This window comes from Equus quagga, chromosome 3 (assembly GCF_021613505.1).
Source record: "Equus quagga isolate Etosha38 chromosome 3, UCLA_HA_Equagga_1.0, whole genome shotgun sequence".
NCBI classification, from domain to species: Eukaryota; Metazoa; Chordata; class Mammalia; order Perissodactyla; family Equidae; genus Equus; species Equus quagga.
In genome coordinates this window covers 33,925,334-33,941,778 of record NC_060269.1, presented here as the reverse complement: position 1 = coordinate 33,941,778, position 16,445 = coordinate 33,925,334, and the positions used below count along the sequence as shown (strand labels likewise).

Here is a 16,445-nt window from a genome sequence, read left to right as displayed (position 1 = left end):
GTATCCTACAGGTCATCATAGTACTTAGTACATAGCAGACATTAAAAAAAGATTGCAGAATGACCGAGTGACTGATGAATGAAATAATACTGTTTGATAGCTGATATGTATTGTGTTTTTGAAGGTAGAAAAGACCGGATTATATTCTTGTTGCTTCTTTCCCTTCTGTTACCAAGCAGAGTTTGAATAGGGCTTGTCTGATTCACAAACCACTCTTCCAATGCTACGGGGCATTGGCAATACCATTTGTTTATGGACATAGATAATTTTTTTTCATTTTTTAAAAATTTAGGTAAATGATAAAATATCCGTATTTGTCATGAAACAGTTACAAAATACAAATAAGCATTGCAATAAACAGTCACCCACAACCCACTTCCTAGGCATTACCCACTGTTAACACGGGTCCCTCATCTTTCTCCATGTGCAAGTTTCTTTTTTGGAATAGCAGTATTGGCCACCTGGGGTAAAATTAGTATTTATACTATTCTTTTAGGAAGAGATTCTAAAAGGATTCACAGTGTGTGTGAGGGGGGAAGATGTTGGGAAAGAGTAAAATCCTGGATGTGTAGACATGTCCCTGGGCGTGGGAGTCAAGGCTAAGAGTGGGTGAAATGATTAACACAACCATTGTTGTTAGGACACCCCAGGCAAAAGGGAGAGAGCTGGCCTTGGACCAAGGGGGATCTGCAGCAGAAACCCCAAGTCAGCCTGCCTCCTGCATCCTAGGCCAGCCTGTCCCGGCACCCAGCTGAGATGGTGTTTAATACGGGGCAGAGCCTAAGCTAGAACTTCAGAGGAGCTTTTTCTTTCTTCGTTGCCTTGGGTGCTGATTAAATTGGGGGGATGGGGGTTGAAAACTAGAGTGTGGAAAAAACTATACAGCTGGGGTGATTTTGCCCCCAAAGGATAGTGTCAGTGTGTGGAGTTATTTGTGGTTCTCACAACTACGGGGACAATGCTGCCTGTATCTAGTGAGTAGAGACCCGGGATGTTGCTAAACATCCTGCAATGCACAGCACAGCCTCCCACAACAAAGAAGTATCTGACCCCAAATGTCAATAGTGCGAAACCTTGCTTTTAAAAAAAGGCAAGAAAACACTTGGCAGCAATGCTCTTGCATGGAAGAGCAAGGACTATAAAAATATTTATTGTGTTATGTCTCACTTCCCATTGAGATGTCAGTTAGAAGCTCTTCTCTGTGTGTGTGGAGTCTGTCGTGTCGATGAAGAGTGCTAAAGGTTTTTATCAATGATCAGTGTTTTGTGCATTTTTGAAAGGTCAAGAGTTGTCACTGGAAAGAGCAGAAAGCACTTCTTAGAAATCATACTTGAAATTATCCCAAGTAGCTTTTAAAAACCGATTTTATTAAATTCAGTGGTATGTATAGCCAGGTGGTGTTTAATCCAAGAGCAAAGCTGGGGAAAGGAATTGGGGGAGATGAATAATGAAGCATCTTTCTAGCTTTGCTCTTTATGTTGTTGAGATTTTTTTTTTTAACTAAATGAATCCCTTTCTAGTATTTCCTCGTGTTTGCCTTCAGGCCTTGGAATGACGTGGAGGGTTCAGAGACATCATTACCTACCTGTGACACTGACCCTACTGTCATTTCCCAAATATGAACAACTTGGAAGAAACACAAAACGGGAAATGTGCATTGTCAATGCACCTATGGCTGATGTGGCAGGAGGTCAGGTCAGCTGTCAGGTCACCAAGTCCCTAAAGGGGCAGGGGATGGGGTCAGTACTCAAGAATGAATCAGATGGACTGGAAGTAAAGGCAAAGAAGCTAACCGTGTAACTTGGAAAGCTTTATACTCTTCTTTTCTTTTCTTTTTTTTTTTTTTTTTAGCATGATTCAATCAATGAACTTGGGGCTTTTTTGAGCTTCACAGACATGCAGAGAAAAAACAGCTTGGCAGGAATAGAGAAAGGGGGAAGGGATCTAAATTAAATATAACAGTTGCCTGCAGTTTAGTTGCTGTCAAAAAACAAGTCATTTTCCCTGAGAAGCATGTGTAAAATGTCAGGAAGAAAAAAGAACAATTAGCACATTTCTTACATAAGATCGTAGTGATAGCACCATATTAATTTTGATCATTTAATTTGAAAGCTCTTCTGTCTTCTTTACTGCAAATCAATAAACTGTACATGTACTTGACTTTCGCCTGTTTCATACTTTGCAAGAAAACCAGTTTCCTCTGACCACCCAGCTTACAGCAATGAGATTTCCCCTTTCACGTCTCCTGACTGTCCCACAGATCAGCACCTGCTTTGTATTGTTTCTTATTGTTATATCTATCTATGCAGCCAGCCATCCTTCACAAATTACCGCAAACTTGGTAGCTTAGAACAACAGAAATTTATTCCCTCGGGGTCTGAGAGCCAGCAGTGTGAAATCTGAAGACCTAGGAGAGAATCTTTCCTTGAGTCTTCCAGTTTCTGGTGGCTCCAGGCAATCCTTGGCTTATGGCTGCATAACTCAGTCCCTGTCTCTTAGTCTCTTTGGGCTGCTGTGACAGAGCACCACAGACTGGGGGGCTTATAAACAACAGAAATTTATTTTATAGTTCTGGAGGCCAGGAAGTCCAAGATTGAGGAGTCTGAATGTTCAGTGTCTGGTGAGGACCCTCTTCCTGCTTCACAGACAGGCATTTTTTTGCTGCGTACTCACATGGCAGAGGGCCAAGGGAGCTCTATAGGGTCTTCTTTATACGGGCACTAATCTCATTTATGAGGGCTCCACCCTTATGACCTAATCACCTCCCAAAGGCCCCACCTCCAAATACCATCACATTGGGAATTAGGTTTCCACGTATTAATTTTGAGGGAGACACAAACGTTCAGTCTATAGCACTGTCTTGGTCTTCATGGCCTTTTCCACTGTGTCTGTGTCTTGTCCTTTTCTGTCTATTATAAGGACACTTGGCATTGGATTTCGGGCCTACCTGGATAATCCAGGATGATCTCATCTTGAGATCCTTAATTTAAGCACATCTGCAAATACCTTTTTTCCAAATAAGGTCACATTCTTAGCTTCCTTGGGTTAGGACATAGAGATATCTTCAGCCATTCAACCTACTACTCTATCTGTCTGTCCATGATGTATCTATCTGTCTATCTATCTGAGTGCTTTTTGTTTCCTGTTTTCCAGAGTGCTGAGTACACAGCAGTTACTAATAAATCCTTATTGATTTGAAAGTGTGGCCTTATTTTAAAATCACCCAAATACATAGCTAGGCTAATTGCCCCACCTGGTTTCAAAGATATTCTGTCATTAGCTCTAAGGGGCACATGGACATAAAGACACTCCAATCTTGCAAAGTGAATGCATGTTAGAATGCATATTAGAAGCATCTAATAGTCACACCTAAAGCAAGAACAGTCAGTGAATTGAATTGTTGTTATAACCTGTAGGATTGCTGTTTTTCTAAATGCTAATCCTTGGGCTGCAATTAACTTCCTAGGTGGTCTTGAGGATTACTATCTCCTAGAAGGTGTAAATGTCTCAGCTGAATCAACCTTATTTATCTTTTCTTAATTTCAGTGCCCTAGAAGAGAAAGAAAAAATATCGATCAGAACTTTAAAAATAGAGGGAGAAAATCATGGTATTACTATGCTTGCTCATATTTGAGTCACTGAAGTTGAGTAAGTTATGAAACAATGACAGATGTTTGCCATGTTCTCCATCCGTTCTGGAAGAAGCAGGCAGAGGAGAAGGGTGCCTGGGAGTAGTCAGGAGACCCTAGTTAGGAAACCCGAGTTCTAGATCTGGAGACTTCAGCCTGGTTCTCTTGCTATTTGTGTGGCCTTGGATAAGTCACTTAATCTCTATGGGCTTCAGTTTCCTCCCTTTTCAGGGAACCAGGTGGGTGAGTGTGCCGTGCAGCTGTCTTCTAAACTGCTCCCTGACGCAATCCTCGTAGCTCTCCCTGGGATTAGAAACTGGGTTTGGTTCGGAATTAAGAAACTCTGGTGTTTTTGTTTCTCTTCATTCACCTGCTTGCAGCGGAAAGCTACAAGGAAACTCAGATGGTGAAGATTAAAGAGGAACCCATGGAGGTTGACATCCAGGACTCGCATGTCTCGATATCACCCAGCCGGAATGTTGGCTATAGCACTTTAATCGGGCGAGAGAAAACCGAACCCTTACAGAAGATGCCAGAGGGCAGAGTGCCCCCAGAGAGAAACCTCTTCAGTCAAGATATCTCTGTGAAGATGGCTTCCGAGCTCCTCTTTCAACTGTCAGGTATGTGCAGGTGCAGAAAAATGTCAATAATTGGGAATAATTGGAAGGAAAGCCACTGTAACAAAGTAAAAACACCCACATTATAGGATTTTTTTAGACAGAAATCAATTTTGTTACTTTAATATGCATACTGCCACTCAAACCAACAGTTAATAAAATGTTACCAAGTAGAACTCCTGCCAAACTTTCTTTAATAAATAGTTAAGAATCATTTGAAATTAGAACTCTGTTCAATTCTGTGCAAATGATTCCTGTGGACTGGGCTAAACATCTCACCTCTAATTTTGTTTAGGCGGTTTATCTGATTAGCAGCCTTTTTTTTCCTAATGTGCAAAAGATAAACTTCAATTTACTCCAACGGTGACTAAATTACCGTAAATTCCAAATTAGCGTGGTCTGAATTAATGAGATTTTACTGTATCTTGCCAAAAAAAAAAAAAAATCAAGGAAAGGGGAAAGCAAAAGATGAAAGTATGAAGACCCTTATCTAGCTATAACCTAGTAGAACATTTTCTGTAAACCAACTGTTTCTACTTTGAATACTTGGAATTTAAAAGTGCAGTCATTACCAGCTCAGCTAAGTGTCTTGATAGAATAGTTGAGGGTCTTAGTACCTAAGTTGTTCCCTTTGTTAATTCTTTCAAGGTGCGTACTCTTCGTCCTTAACAAATTTAATATGCTGTGATTGTTTGAACATGATTGAGAAGGATGATACACACACATATAAGATTCAGATTTATGTAGAAATACAGATACCTTGTCATAGTCAAGCATTGGCCTGCATATTGAAGTTCATGCGTCAGTAAAGTTTGTTACCAATATTTGATCAACTCTTTTCTTATGGACAACAGATTTAAAACACCCATTAAAGGCCTCCTTATTTAAGTATTCACTTGTTTTCCTCTCTTAAGAAAAATACCAGGAAAGAGAAAAGAAGCTGGACTCCGTGTCTGTCGTGATAGTTCACCTTCTGGTTGACCTGGTGACACACCCCGTGGCTGTGAAACTATCAGTGCTGAAAATGACGGCCCCGTGTTCTCAAATGAGGACTGTGTGTGTGCAGAGCTCTGCCATGGTGGAAATAGTTAATTTAGTAAACTTAATAGGACACAGAGATCTTTGCAAGCTCCAAAACATAGAAGAGTTTTTTTTTTTTTTACAGGTTGAAAGCATATCTAAAAACAATATAACTTTGAAAATGATGTAGCAGTTAAAATGTGCCCGAATGAGGCCAGGGTGGTTCTTTTCAGAAAGTCTGTTCTCTCACAGTACATTATCACGGTCTACTATCAGCTAAAAACTTCTCACCCTGGCGCTGTCACTGACTGCCTGGGTGACCTCAGGCAAGTCATGAAGCCCCAATTTCCTGCTCTCTGAAAGAAGCTGCCTCTGAATCCACATTCACCCTCGTTGTCTCGGTTGAGTGGACAGAAAGGAATTGTCCACGCAAACATGCACACAGCAGCTTCAGACAAGTGTTACAAAGTGTGGGACAGATGTTGTAAATCTTTGTTTAAATTTTTTCTCAAATCCGTAAGATTAGGAGTTTTTCACTCGCCCTGCTGTTGAAATCTGAAACCGGAGTAGAGTTGGCCAGGTTTTCTCTGGATACTTAAAAGAAGCCATTGGCAGCTCTGACAGTCAGGGCAGAATCCTCACATTTGAACTGGATCGGGAAGGCCAGAGTTCAACTTTTGTGTTCTTGAAAGCTAATTAAATAATTTCTGACAGCTGGTAGATACAGACCTCAAGACAGAGTAAGGCAGGGTTTACCTCTTCTTGTCTAATGATATTTTTTTGTCCCTAGTGACATTTATCAGAATAAGCACTCAATGGCTGCAGCACCCAGGGGTCTTACGGCTGTTTTTTATATTGCCTTTCCACAAAGGGGCCTGACAATACAAAATGCTTAAAGGTTGTCATCAAAGTCAGAAGCGGAACGGTTGCAACAACTGCAGATTTCGTGCTGAATCAGAGGAAAGCAGAGACTTTCGGCTGCGGGAAGACAGAGTGGAAATAACTGTGCACATCTGTGTGTGTCTGTGTGTATATGTGTACATGTACCTACTCAGGCCCAATTAAAATCAGACAACACAGTTGAAATTTTTCAGCAACTGTTTCCCTTTGATTGTTTTTTAATGAAATATTTTTGTGGGTGCCATCTACATGCTTTTGATCATTGCCCTCAGCAGTAAGACAGGGAGGGTTTGGATGTTTAAAAAAGAAACCAAAAGAAAACCACAAAAAAGAAGGAGAAATGTTGAGGATGTTTCTGCTTAAGCCTTAAAAACGCAAGCTGGGTGACAAGGCCCTAAGAGTCTGTGTTTCATTCTTTTCCTTACAGAAAAAGTAAGCAAAGAGAACAGTCACACAAAAGAAAACACCATCCGGACGACCACCAGGTAGGCAAGCCCCTTCGTGCAGGGTCCCCTCACAATGCCCCTGTGTGGGCCATCGGGTCCGCATCACGTGTAGAACCTTGTTCCCCAAACCATTTTCTCCCACTGGGTTCCCAGGATTCCCGCCCTTTACCTCCATTTTCATTTGGTGGAAACAATACAGAAAACAAGGACACCCAGGGGAAGACCATTAATATTTATTAAACCCCTAATAGGTGTCACTTTGCTGGGGAGTTTTCCATATGTTACTTGTTCCTTGCAATAATTTCGTGAAGTAGATGTCATTTTGCAGAACTTTGCAAAAGTTTCTTGCCTTGGGAATTTGAATGGGTGGCACAGCTGTCATTGGGAGCTGGGCCTCTGTGTCATTGGGAGCTGGGTCTCTGTCTCTGGAAAGCCTCCCTCAGCTGGTAGACCCCGGTTCTTATGGCAGCTGGGCTCCCAAGTAGCTCTGCGGCTATGGGCTGATAATTTGGCACCGAGGATATCCCAACTTTTCACCTCACAGCGTTGTTAGGAGGTCACACATTTAAAAAGCAGAAGAAAGACAATGATTTTAAAAATTGCAGGAAAACTGATATCACTAATAGCTGTAAGTAAGGAAGCTTCCCATTTGCCAAAGGCAGTTTGGGGAGGTCAGCCAGAGTGGGCTGCCCATCAGTCTGCCACATAAAAGGAGGAGGACCAGCCAGTGCTGCTGCTCATCCCAGCCCTGCAAGGCCCCCCAGCCCTGAGCTGCTGTAGGCCAGCGCCGACAAGCACAGACCCCACTACTGTGGGGAGGTGTGACCTCTCCCTCTGAAGGCTTTAGGTCAAGGATCTTTGCTTTCCTGAGCAAGTTTAGACAGATTTTTCCTGAAGGGAGCAATTGATTGGTTTTGTGCTTTTAATTCTTGCAACAAAAGAGAAAGAATGTTTTTCTTTTTGATATGGTGTAAATTGACCTCAGAGCATCATTAGGCATGTGGACAGTGCTCATTCGAACCTTAATCTGAGTTGTTTTTTCTTCTTAACTCTATGAATTTGAATTTAAGAATATCACATATCAAACAGCAATGAAAACAGAGCCAACTTGCCTCACACAGAGTTTATATAGTATTAAGGAAAGGAACCTCCACTTTCCACGGAAGAGTGGCGTTAGCCTTGTCTCCGTATAAAAGCGCACAGATGGAAAATGGGGCTTTCGATCTGGTCTGTGCATTTTATTGGGAAATGAATGGCTGGAAAGGCTATTTATCTCTTAAGTTGGATGCCCAAATTGGAGATATGAGCTACCACGGATTTCAGCCTACCTTCTACGTGTCGTCTTAAGACTATTTAGTATCTATGCCTGTGCCCATGGGTCTAAACACATGAAATTGTCTGGATTGGTAGATATTGAAAGACGGCGCCTAAAAATAATAAATGTTCATTTTAATTTGCTTCCATAGGCTTCTCAAAGTGCACAGGTCAGGTTCCCTAGAAGCAGAGCCTGAGACGGGAATTCCTATGAAGGGGCTTTATTTACTGAGGGAGTGCTCTCAGAGGAGCCTGCAGGGAAGTGATGGGGCAGGAGAGGGAAGGAGAGGGAGCTGAGCAAGGATGGGGCTTTAGGTGGATTCTAGCTTCAGCTCTATCCCAGAGAGAATTCTGGAGCATGAATTGCACCACAGAGCAAATCCTGCCCTGAGGCAAGGGGGCCAGCCCTTTTTCCCCCCTTATTATTCACTAACTTTAGCAGGGGTGTGTAACCTCCCAGGTGAGGGGGCTCCAATGGTGAGGGCAGGTCTCACTCAGTGTTAGCCACCAACCCTCCCAGCAACTTGGGGTGACTGCGCTAGTGTATGAAGCAGATCTGGGCAGGACTCCAGCAGCATCTCCTGTGGAGGTTTTCTGCTGGGTGTTTAAGATTACATGATAATATTTATATAACAGAAAGGTATGCTGCAAGACCATGTTATTTTATGCTGTTCAGGTGTTCTCTGGGAAGAGGTAAGAGGAGGTTTGGACTCGCCCCTAAGTGAAATGTACCTCATAGCCTAAATTGCCTTGGCTGGAGCTAAAGCATAATTATAGGCTAGAAGAGAAATTTTTTTTAGCCGTTTGGCAAAAATGAAGCAATCCTTAAATTCTCCTGTTGCTGGGAGATTATGAGTAAGAAGAAATCCAAATCAGATCTTTTGCCCAAAGCAAAAGAAAAAGTGCTTCCTGTGAGCCCCTGGCATGATACAGTGTTCCAGAATTCTTGGTTTATTGTTCTTCTACAAACTCCTTGGTGTGCTTTTATTTTTCCTTTGAGTAGGTGACTTGCTCAGTTAGCCTCTTCTCAAATAGGTTTTTTTTTTTTACCTTCTCACTTCATTACTTCAGGTGGAATAGCATCAAGCTGCCTTGTGCCAAGAAATCCTCTTTAACCTGAGTTGACTGATCGCAGGGATGGGAAAAAATGCCAATTCTCTGTCTTCTTTTTGGATCCCTGTTTTAGAAGGAACTCTTATTTTGTATGCACAAGGTCAGCTTGTGGGTTATGTTTTAAGGTATGATTTGTGATGGTTTTCAAAAAGACTTATATCCAGCCTCCAAATTTCCCTGTCTCCAGATTTTTAAGTACTTAGTGGGATGTTTGGTTAGTTATCAGATTTCCCATGTTTGGTTTCCTAGAAGAAGCTGACTGTCCAGAGCAATGGCTCATGATTGGAATCAAGTTCAAAATCTTCCATGTTTGAGAGTTGCTAGGTACATTTGAGATAGTTTAGTTCTGAAGGGCAGCTTTGGGACGCTGGCCTCAGCACAATATTGAGTTCAGGCTCTTCCAAATGCCAGTGGTTGTCTGAGTTCCTCCACTGCTCCTGCGGTCTGGATATCCGAGAGAACAATGAGAGAGTAGCAACGTGCAGTACTGAAGAAAGAAGCGGATTCTCTCCTTGTCTTTTATAAACCCACAACTTCCCCCACAGTTGTTTATCATTATTGATCTTGATTTTCATTAACCGCAAGAACTAAGGAAAAGTGTAGCAACCCAGGATGAAGTGCTCTGTAGCTCAGCATTCCATTGTGTGCTTACCACTGAGACACAGGGTGCTGATTCCCATGCCCAGGCACCAAGAGAACAGCAAGGCTGTGGATGTGTGTAGAGCTCACTCTCCATCCCGTGTGGACTGATGATTGCACCTCCTTGCTCATCAAACCCTCCCTCATCATGGCTGACCATTGGCGGTTCTGCTGTTTGTTAATACCTCTGTTGTAAGATGGGCAGATATGGAGAGAGAAAATGATGTTAGACAGCAGTCCTTGTTAGCAATTTTTAAAAAGAGGTTTAGGTGAAGCTAAAGGTTGAACGTAATAACTAGCAAGTTTCCAGATCATTGAGTCTCTCTTAACTTTAAAAAAGCTCTTACAATGGAAAATTTCGAACATGTACAAAAGTAGAGATTGTACCCATCACTGTTTGAACAACTATCAATTCATGACCTATGTGGTTTCATCTCTCCCCTGCTTTTGTTCTCCCTCCCCCCAAATTATTTTGAAGCAAATCCCTCACTTCATTTTAAGAGCTAGTTTGCGAATGCCTGTTTTTTTTTCACCCTAAGAACTTAGACTCAGCTGCTTAAATTAGTATCGTCTTCCCAAAAGTAAAGGAGAAAAACAGTTCACCAAAGCACACCATGGAGCCAGGCAGAAAAATCAATCTCCTTAGCAGCTGGGGTGATCGGATCATGTGGTCCTGCTTACCAATGCCTTGGCCTCATCCCTTCGTTCCACCCTTGTCTCTGCCCTCCTAGGGGCACCTCCACTGAGGCAGCCCTTTAGCTGGCACTTCACTGTAAATGCTAAAACAGCAGTTCTTTTGCCTGTTTAACCTTAGAGTCTGGAAAATTCAATCTAAGTATAAAGAAGGCTGTGCATCTTCTTTGAGATAGTGTGTGGACTGAGTGTTCTTAATGCCATTCTACCTGACAAATGAGATGAGGAGACAGTCCAGCCAGACCCATGAAAGCAGAGGGACTGGACACTTAAGAGACTAATGAAATCCTGATTTTTGTATCTCCTTTCCCAGCACAAGCCAAGGTTCTACAGGGAGCCAGATAACCAGCTAATATGATCATTTGTAGATGAAAATATATGAGCCGTGATATCATAACCAGATCCTGAAGTTTAATGGAATAAAAAGAAGATCTACATCTTCTGACATGGACCATCACCCAGCCAGATGCTGGATAAGATCGAAATAGGAAAATGGAACCCTAGAGTAAGAATCAGATAGCTCCTGGCAGGTGAATTGGACATGCTCGATGTCGTGTAACACCATGAACTTCAAACAATGGCTGCCAAGAACCCTCTCTTGGTTATTTGTTCTCTTTTTTCCCATTAATAATTGAGTGTCCATGGGGATATAAGATTGCAGGCCTATAAGAAAAACTTCTCGCACCTGGCTTGCTTTACTCCAAAAGCAAGGAAGTATTTACCCAAATTGTGTTTTTCTCCATTACTAGACAAAAAACAGAAGTGGGAACATCAGAGAAAGGTAGACTCATATCATGCTGTGCCGACCAACATTTAATTTGCCCAGTTTTCAGAATTTGAAATGCGGGCTGTTTTTCTATGATTTAGATAATGGTACTTACAGTGTTTACCAAAAGACATATGTACTTGGAAGCGTCCGATATAGAATTTTTCTGTGTGATGATTTGGATGCGTGTCCTTAAATATTTATGATTCAGTAATAGAATTGCACAAATTTATAAAAGCATGATGTACTGCCTCAATTTGTGCAATTTCCCCTTTTTGTCTTTTAGAAGGCATAAGAGAATAATGTTCCATTACCTAAAAAGTAAAAGATGACGTATAAAGAACACTGGATTAGACAGAAGCAATTAAGAAAACAAACAGGAAACAGGGCAAATCAACTTGGTGATTTTTGAGAAGCTCTCCGTATATTTTCTTCATCCTTTGTATTTTATGACTTTAAGATTAAATACACTGAGAATTTTATTTCTATAAAATGAAAATTGCTACTAATTTCATGGAGTCCCTTCAGTTAGGACAGTCAATGCTTTTTTGGTGAAGTCAAGACTGTTGGTGGGCCATTGCAAATTCTTAAAAAACACCCTTCCTCAAGACACTGCCATCTACTGGAATACTGTCATCATAAGTACGTAAATCTTCAATGTCTGTGATGTTGAGTATGCCCCCCCAGATATGGTACCTTTGTGCAGTGCACAGCCTGCACTGCTGTCTGTAGCTGCCCTGACACAAATGTTGACTTGAGAGTCTTTTCATTGGCAATACGTCCTTTTCAACTTACCTCTGAGTTTTCATTTTTCAGAGAAATTAAAACTCATCCCTGAAAACAATAGATTATTTTTTTAGAACATATAGCCTGAAACTACTTAGTGCATTGCTACATTTGAAGTTTTATCCTTTGCGTTTCACCAAACCTTCTTCAGTACTTTTATCTGTTCCTATACTCCATTGTCCTGTAGGTATCACCCTCTGCCATTTTTCCTGCCATCTGTGACATCTGTATTGAACCGTTACAGTTGAAACAATATGCTTCCAGAAGTGTTTAGCATATTGTTACTGTGAAGACGCACATTTAAATCTCCTTTTCAGGACCTGAAGAGGGCTGTGCCTTTCTCTTCTTCATTTTCCATGAGCTCTCCCAACTTTATTTCTACTGGCTTGCAACAGCATTCTCTCTTGTTTTTATAACCCAGAATAGTAAGGACTGAAGTATAAATTTGTAGCTCTCTATAAGTAGACATCCAGAACCCATATTCTCTCCTCGTCACTTTTGATAGGTTATGTAGAGTTGACATGACCAAAAGGTATATTTGGCTTGGGTGCCATCTTCAATCCTATTCTTTTTATCTGGGATTTTCTCCCAAGAGTGTCTCCACGGTTGTTACTAGAAATTTATCAAATATTCAAGGATTGGCTCCTGTTTAGGGGTTAAAAGCCCTGTTGAATGATGCCACAGGCCAGGGAGCATCCACTTTTCACTGATGTTCCCTGCAACTTCCACAGGACAGACTCTTGTGACACTGCAGAGAAGGCTCTGTTCATGTATTGCCTGCTCCCCTCAGCAGAAAGCCCGTTGTCCTTGTTTGTGTACAACGTCAGATTCCTGTGGGAGATCCAGGTCCCTCCACAGGCTGACATTTCGCCGATCTGGACGTGCAGGTTCACTTCCGTGGCCTGCGGTTGGCTCCAGCTCCCCCGGTCTGGCCTCCCACTGCAGCGGCCCTCCACAAGGCCTGGCATTGTGTTCCTTGTCCTGAGAAGTTTCCTGGCTCCACAGTGGATGAATGCTAGAGCCGCTGCCACAGGAATTGTTCCTTGAAAACTTGGTGTTAGGTTGTACTGATTGGCCCGCCTCTAAGACAACACTAAATAGAAGGCATTTGTACTTTTCAGAGAAGAAAATAAAAAACCTTACCAATATATATTTCTTCCCAAGATGCTCTGTTGTTCTGTATTATTTTAAACAGCCTCTTCCTTCCATATCTTTTGGGCATCTGCACCTGAAGTTAACACTGGTGGGATCATAATTTAGATAGAGTTGTCTCTGCCTGTGTCTTTTACAACTGCCTTCAATAATATCATCTCTCAGCTTACTCTTTAAAAGACTAAGACTCTCTTTAAAAATAAAGGATCCTAAACTGTAAAACTTAAGCTTTTTTTAAGTTTTAAAAATAACTTATTTCCAGAGAATATAGGAGAACGTAAAGAAGAAAAAAGAATCATTTATAGTCTATCCTGCTACCCAGAGACAGCCACTGCTAAGCTGGTGGTGTGTATCTTGGCTGAATTTTTTTCTATTTATATCTGTATACTTTCCTATAAAAATTGGGTCCTACTATCTATACAGTTTTGTAATCTTCTCTTTTCACTTAGCTGTATATTGAGATCTTCTTTCCATGTCAGTAAACATAACTCAATGTTGTTCTTTTAATGTTTTTATAGGATTCAGTGTTTCCATGTGTCATAGTTTCTTTATTCAGTCTCCTCTTGGATATCAAGGGTTTGGTTTGGTTTTGTTTTCCCGAATTGTTGCTAATATGAATGATGCTGGGATAATCCAACTCCAAAAAAGCATTCACAGTTTTCAGGCTTTTGCTGTGAATTGTCTAATTGACTTTCAAAAAGGTTGAATCTACAATTCTACCAGAAGCTATTGAGAAAGAGGGAGAGAATTTTCCAGGTCTCTGTGCTTTATCATTAAAAAAAAAAAAACTTTTACAAATTGGGAGGGCAAAAATTATATCTTACAGTCAAAACCTTTTCATTTATTGATTCCTAGTGATATCGAGTGTTTCGTTCATGGGGAGGCATTTGCATTTGTTCTTGTGCATATTTTCTTTTACTGTCATTTATCATTCTCTTTAGTGGTTTGTCTGGGTTGGAATTTTTGTTTGATTGTCGCTATTGGGGTTTTTTTTTAATTATGAAAAATTTCAAAACAAAGTAGAAGAAAGCAAACCGCCGTATCCCCATCACTCAGATTGAACAACCATTTGCCACGCTTACTTCACCAATCCTTTTCTCCCCGATATTTTAAATCACATCCCAGACATCATAACATTCACTCCCAGATTCTTTGATATATGTCTCTGAAAAATAAGGATATTTTCCACAATACCATTGCATACCTTACAAAATTAGCAACATGTGTGATTGGTTTTTAATTACCAAGAAGTTTCTATCTGTGCCAAGTGCACAGCCGTATCAATGGACTAGGAGGAGAAGGAAGCATATCTGAGCCTTCTTGTCACCTCCAAAAATTAAAAAAGAAAATCTGATGCCTATATAGGTATTAGAATGAAGGCATGACCTTGGGTTCTTCATCTGCCCACAAGCCCCTTTTAGAAATCCACTCAATCTGCAATGCCAGCCTCAATTTGTAAATAAATGCCCCAGCTGAAGCTTGCCAATGTATAGCTATTATTTCAAGTTTTATTCACTGCAGTCTTTCTTTCTTTGAAAATATGTGCGCCCAACACGATCGATGACCGGGTCCCCAGGCCCAGCCCACTGGGGCCATGGGAGGTCTTCTCTGTTGCGTCTCTTTTAAGCTTGAATAGGGACCTTGCTGTTCAGATGGTCAGAGTTCTCTTCAGGTCAGACACTGGCAATCGTTTTTAATCTTGAGCATCTTCTCCACCTCTGCGTCCCCTGACCTGCCACCCAGGGTTCCTTTATTAAAACAGGTAAATAAATAAAATCGTTCAAGAATAGGGGGGTCCTCATTTCTGTGATGTTGGAAAAAGGAGGACAGTGTTCATGAGCACCATTAAAACTGTTTTCTTTCATTATGGATTACCCTTGTAACTGACTGCATGAATATTAATAGGAAAACTGGCACTGACTTTTATACCGAAAATGTTAATATCTGGACCCATTTCAGAAGAAGCAGCTACACAATCTCATCCAAAATGAAATTGAGGGCCCAAGCCAGAAGTTAGAATGAGCACATACTATCCGAAGTGACGTTTAGTGGTTGCTATACCGGAGAAAAATGACTTTATCAGGATTTAAAAAGTGCTCAAAATTCTTTACAAAATCTTTGGAACTAAGCATTTAATATATTTCAAATGCAGTCATTTATAAACATATTACAAAACACATAGTCTGTACATATATAAAAAATAAATATTAACCATCTGTTATTCTAAATTATTTGCAAATAAATTAACCAATGACAGTAATATTTGACAAAAAAAGCACTACCTAAAAATGAGGGAAATTGCATTAATCATGAAAATTAAGTTGGAAATGAAATAATGTCATTTGATCTTATTTAGAAATGGAATATCTAAAAATAAAGTGTGGCAGTGTTTTTGTTGTTGAGTTGTGAGCATATTTTCGTGCAAGCTATTCCAGCTTCTCAGAAAGTTTCTTCTGACCTTAGAAGACTTGAGGAATGTCGAGAAGATAGTTATAACCCTAATCCAGATATTTGCCCTATTCCTTGTCTTCAAATAATTCCATCTTTCTTATTTGATATGTTTAAAAGCTTAAAAAGAAAACCTTTTGGCAAAGACTTTAATCTGTTATTGTTAGCAAGGTCTAGGTTTTGTTCAAAGAAAACATTTCTGATTTGTTCTCATTTCCTTTAATTTCATTATATGTATATGGAGATTCCATGTGGAAATTACCTGTATCCGTTTCTATCTGTCACATTCATATTCCACATGTTCAGAAAGTCTTTGAGCTAGAGTAAGGTTTATTCTTGGAATAATTTAGTCTAGCGCCTGTCTCTTCTTTGGCTTTTGGAGGCATGGAAGATTGTTTTCTCAACTGGTGCTTCCTGTTCACTTCAAAATGTTAATGCAGTGTATCACTCCCGGGGTATGTCTCAAGGTCTAAGTGATTCAGAGGTCAGAGTTTTAAAAATACCAGTACAATGGTTTTAGATAAACATATGGAATTTTAGTTCCTAAAAAATAACATGATACATCAGTACAGAAAACTAGTATTTCAGTGACCTGAATTAATAGCTGGGGCTGCGTAGAGATTGAGGCGGGCCCTGTTAACAGGGATAGACTGCGATCTGGGGGGGTGGCCCAGGGTCTGGGATCTGCTGGGGCACAGGTAGCATCTAGAGAGAGAACATTGGCTCCCACAGAACTTTTCCAGCCCAGAGTGGGGATTCTGGCTCTTCGTTCATGATATGTGGCTTCTGAGAAATATCTAATTCAGATCATTTGTTCTTAAAATTTCCTTAAAACAAAATAAAAATTAACCTAAATCTTTTTGGACATATTTTACCCAGGTCTTGGAAAAAATCCTGAAGCCCTGTGATGTTGTATGATACA

At 40.7% G+C, this 16,445-nt stretch overlaps 1 protein-coding gene across 6 annotated transcripts in view; it reads left to right on the top strand.

Moving 5' to 3' along the window:
• Nucleotides 1-16,445, top strand: part of ZNF827 (zinc finger protein 827) — a 165,566-nt gene that overhangs the window by 83,086 nt on the left and 66,035 nt on the right. For all 6 annotated transcript variants that reach the window (XR_006887983.1, XM_046656881.1, XM_046656885.1 and 3 more), the window contains exons 6-7: nucleotides 4,010-4,249; nucleotides 6,594-6,651. Coding sequence is in view for 5 of the 6 variants with exons in the window: in XM_046656881.1 (XP_046512837.1) it covers nucleotides 4,010-4,249; nucleotides 6,594-6,651 (298 nt within the window). In the remaining variant the exon portion in view is untranslated. The remainder of the gene's footprint in view (nucleotides 1-4,009; nucleotides 4,250-6,593; nucleotides 6,652-16,445) is intronic.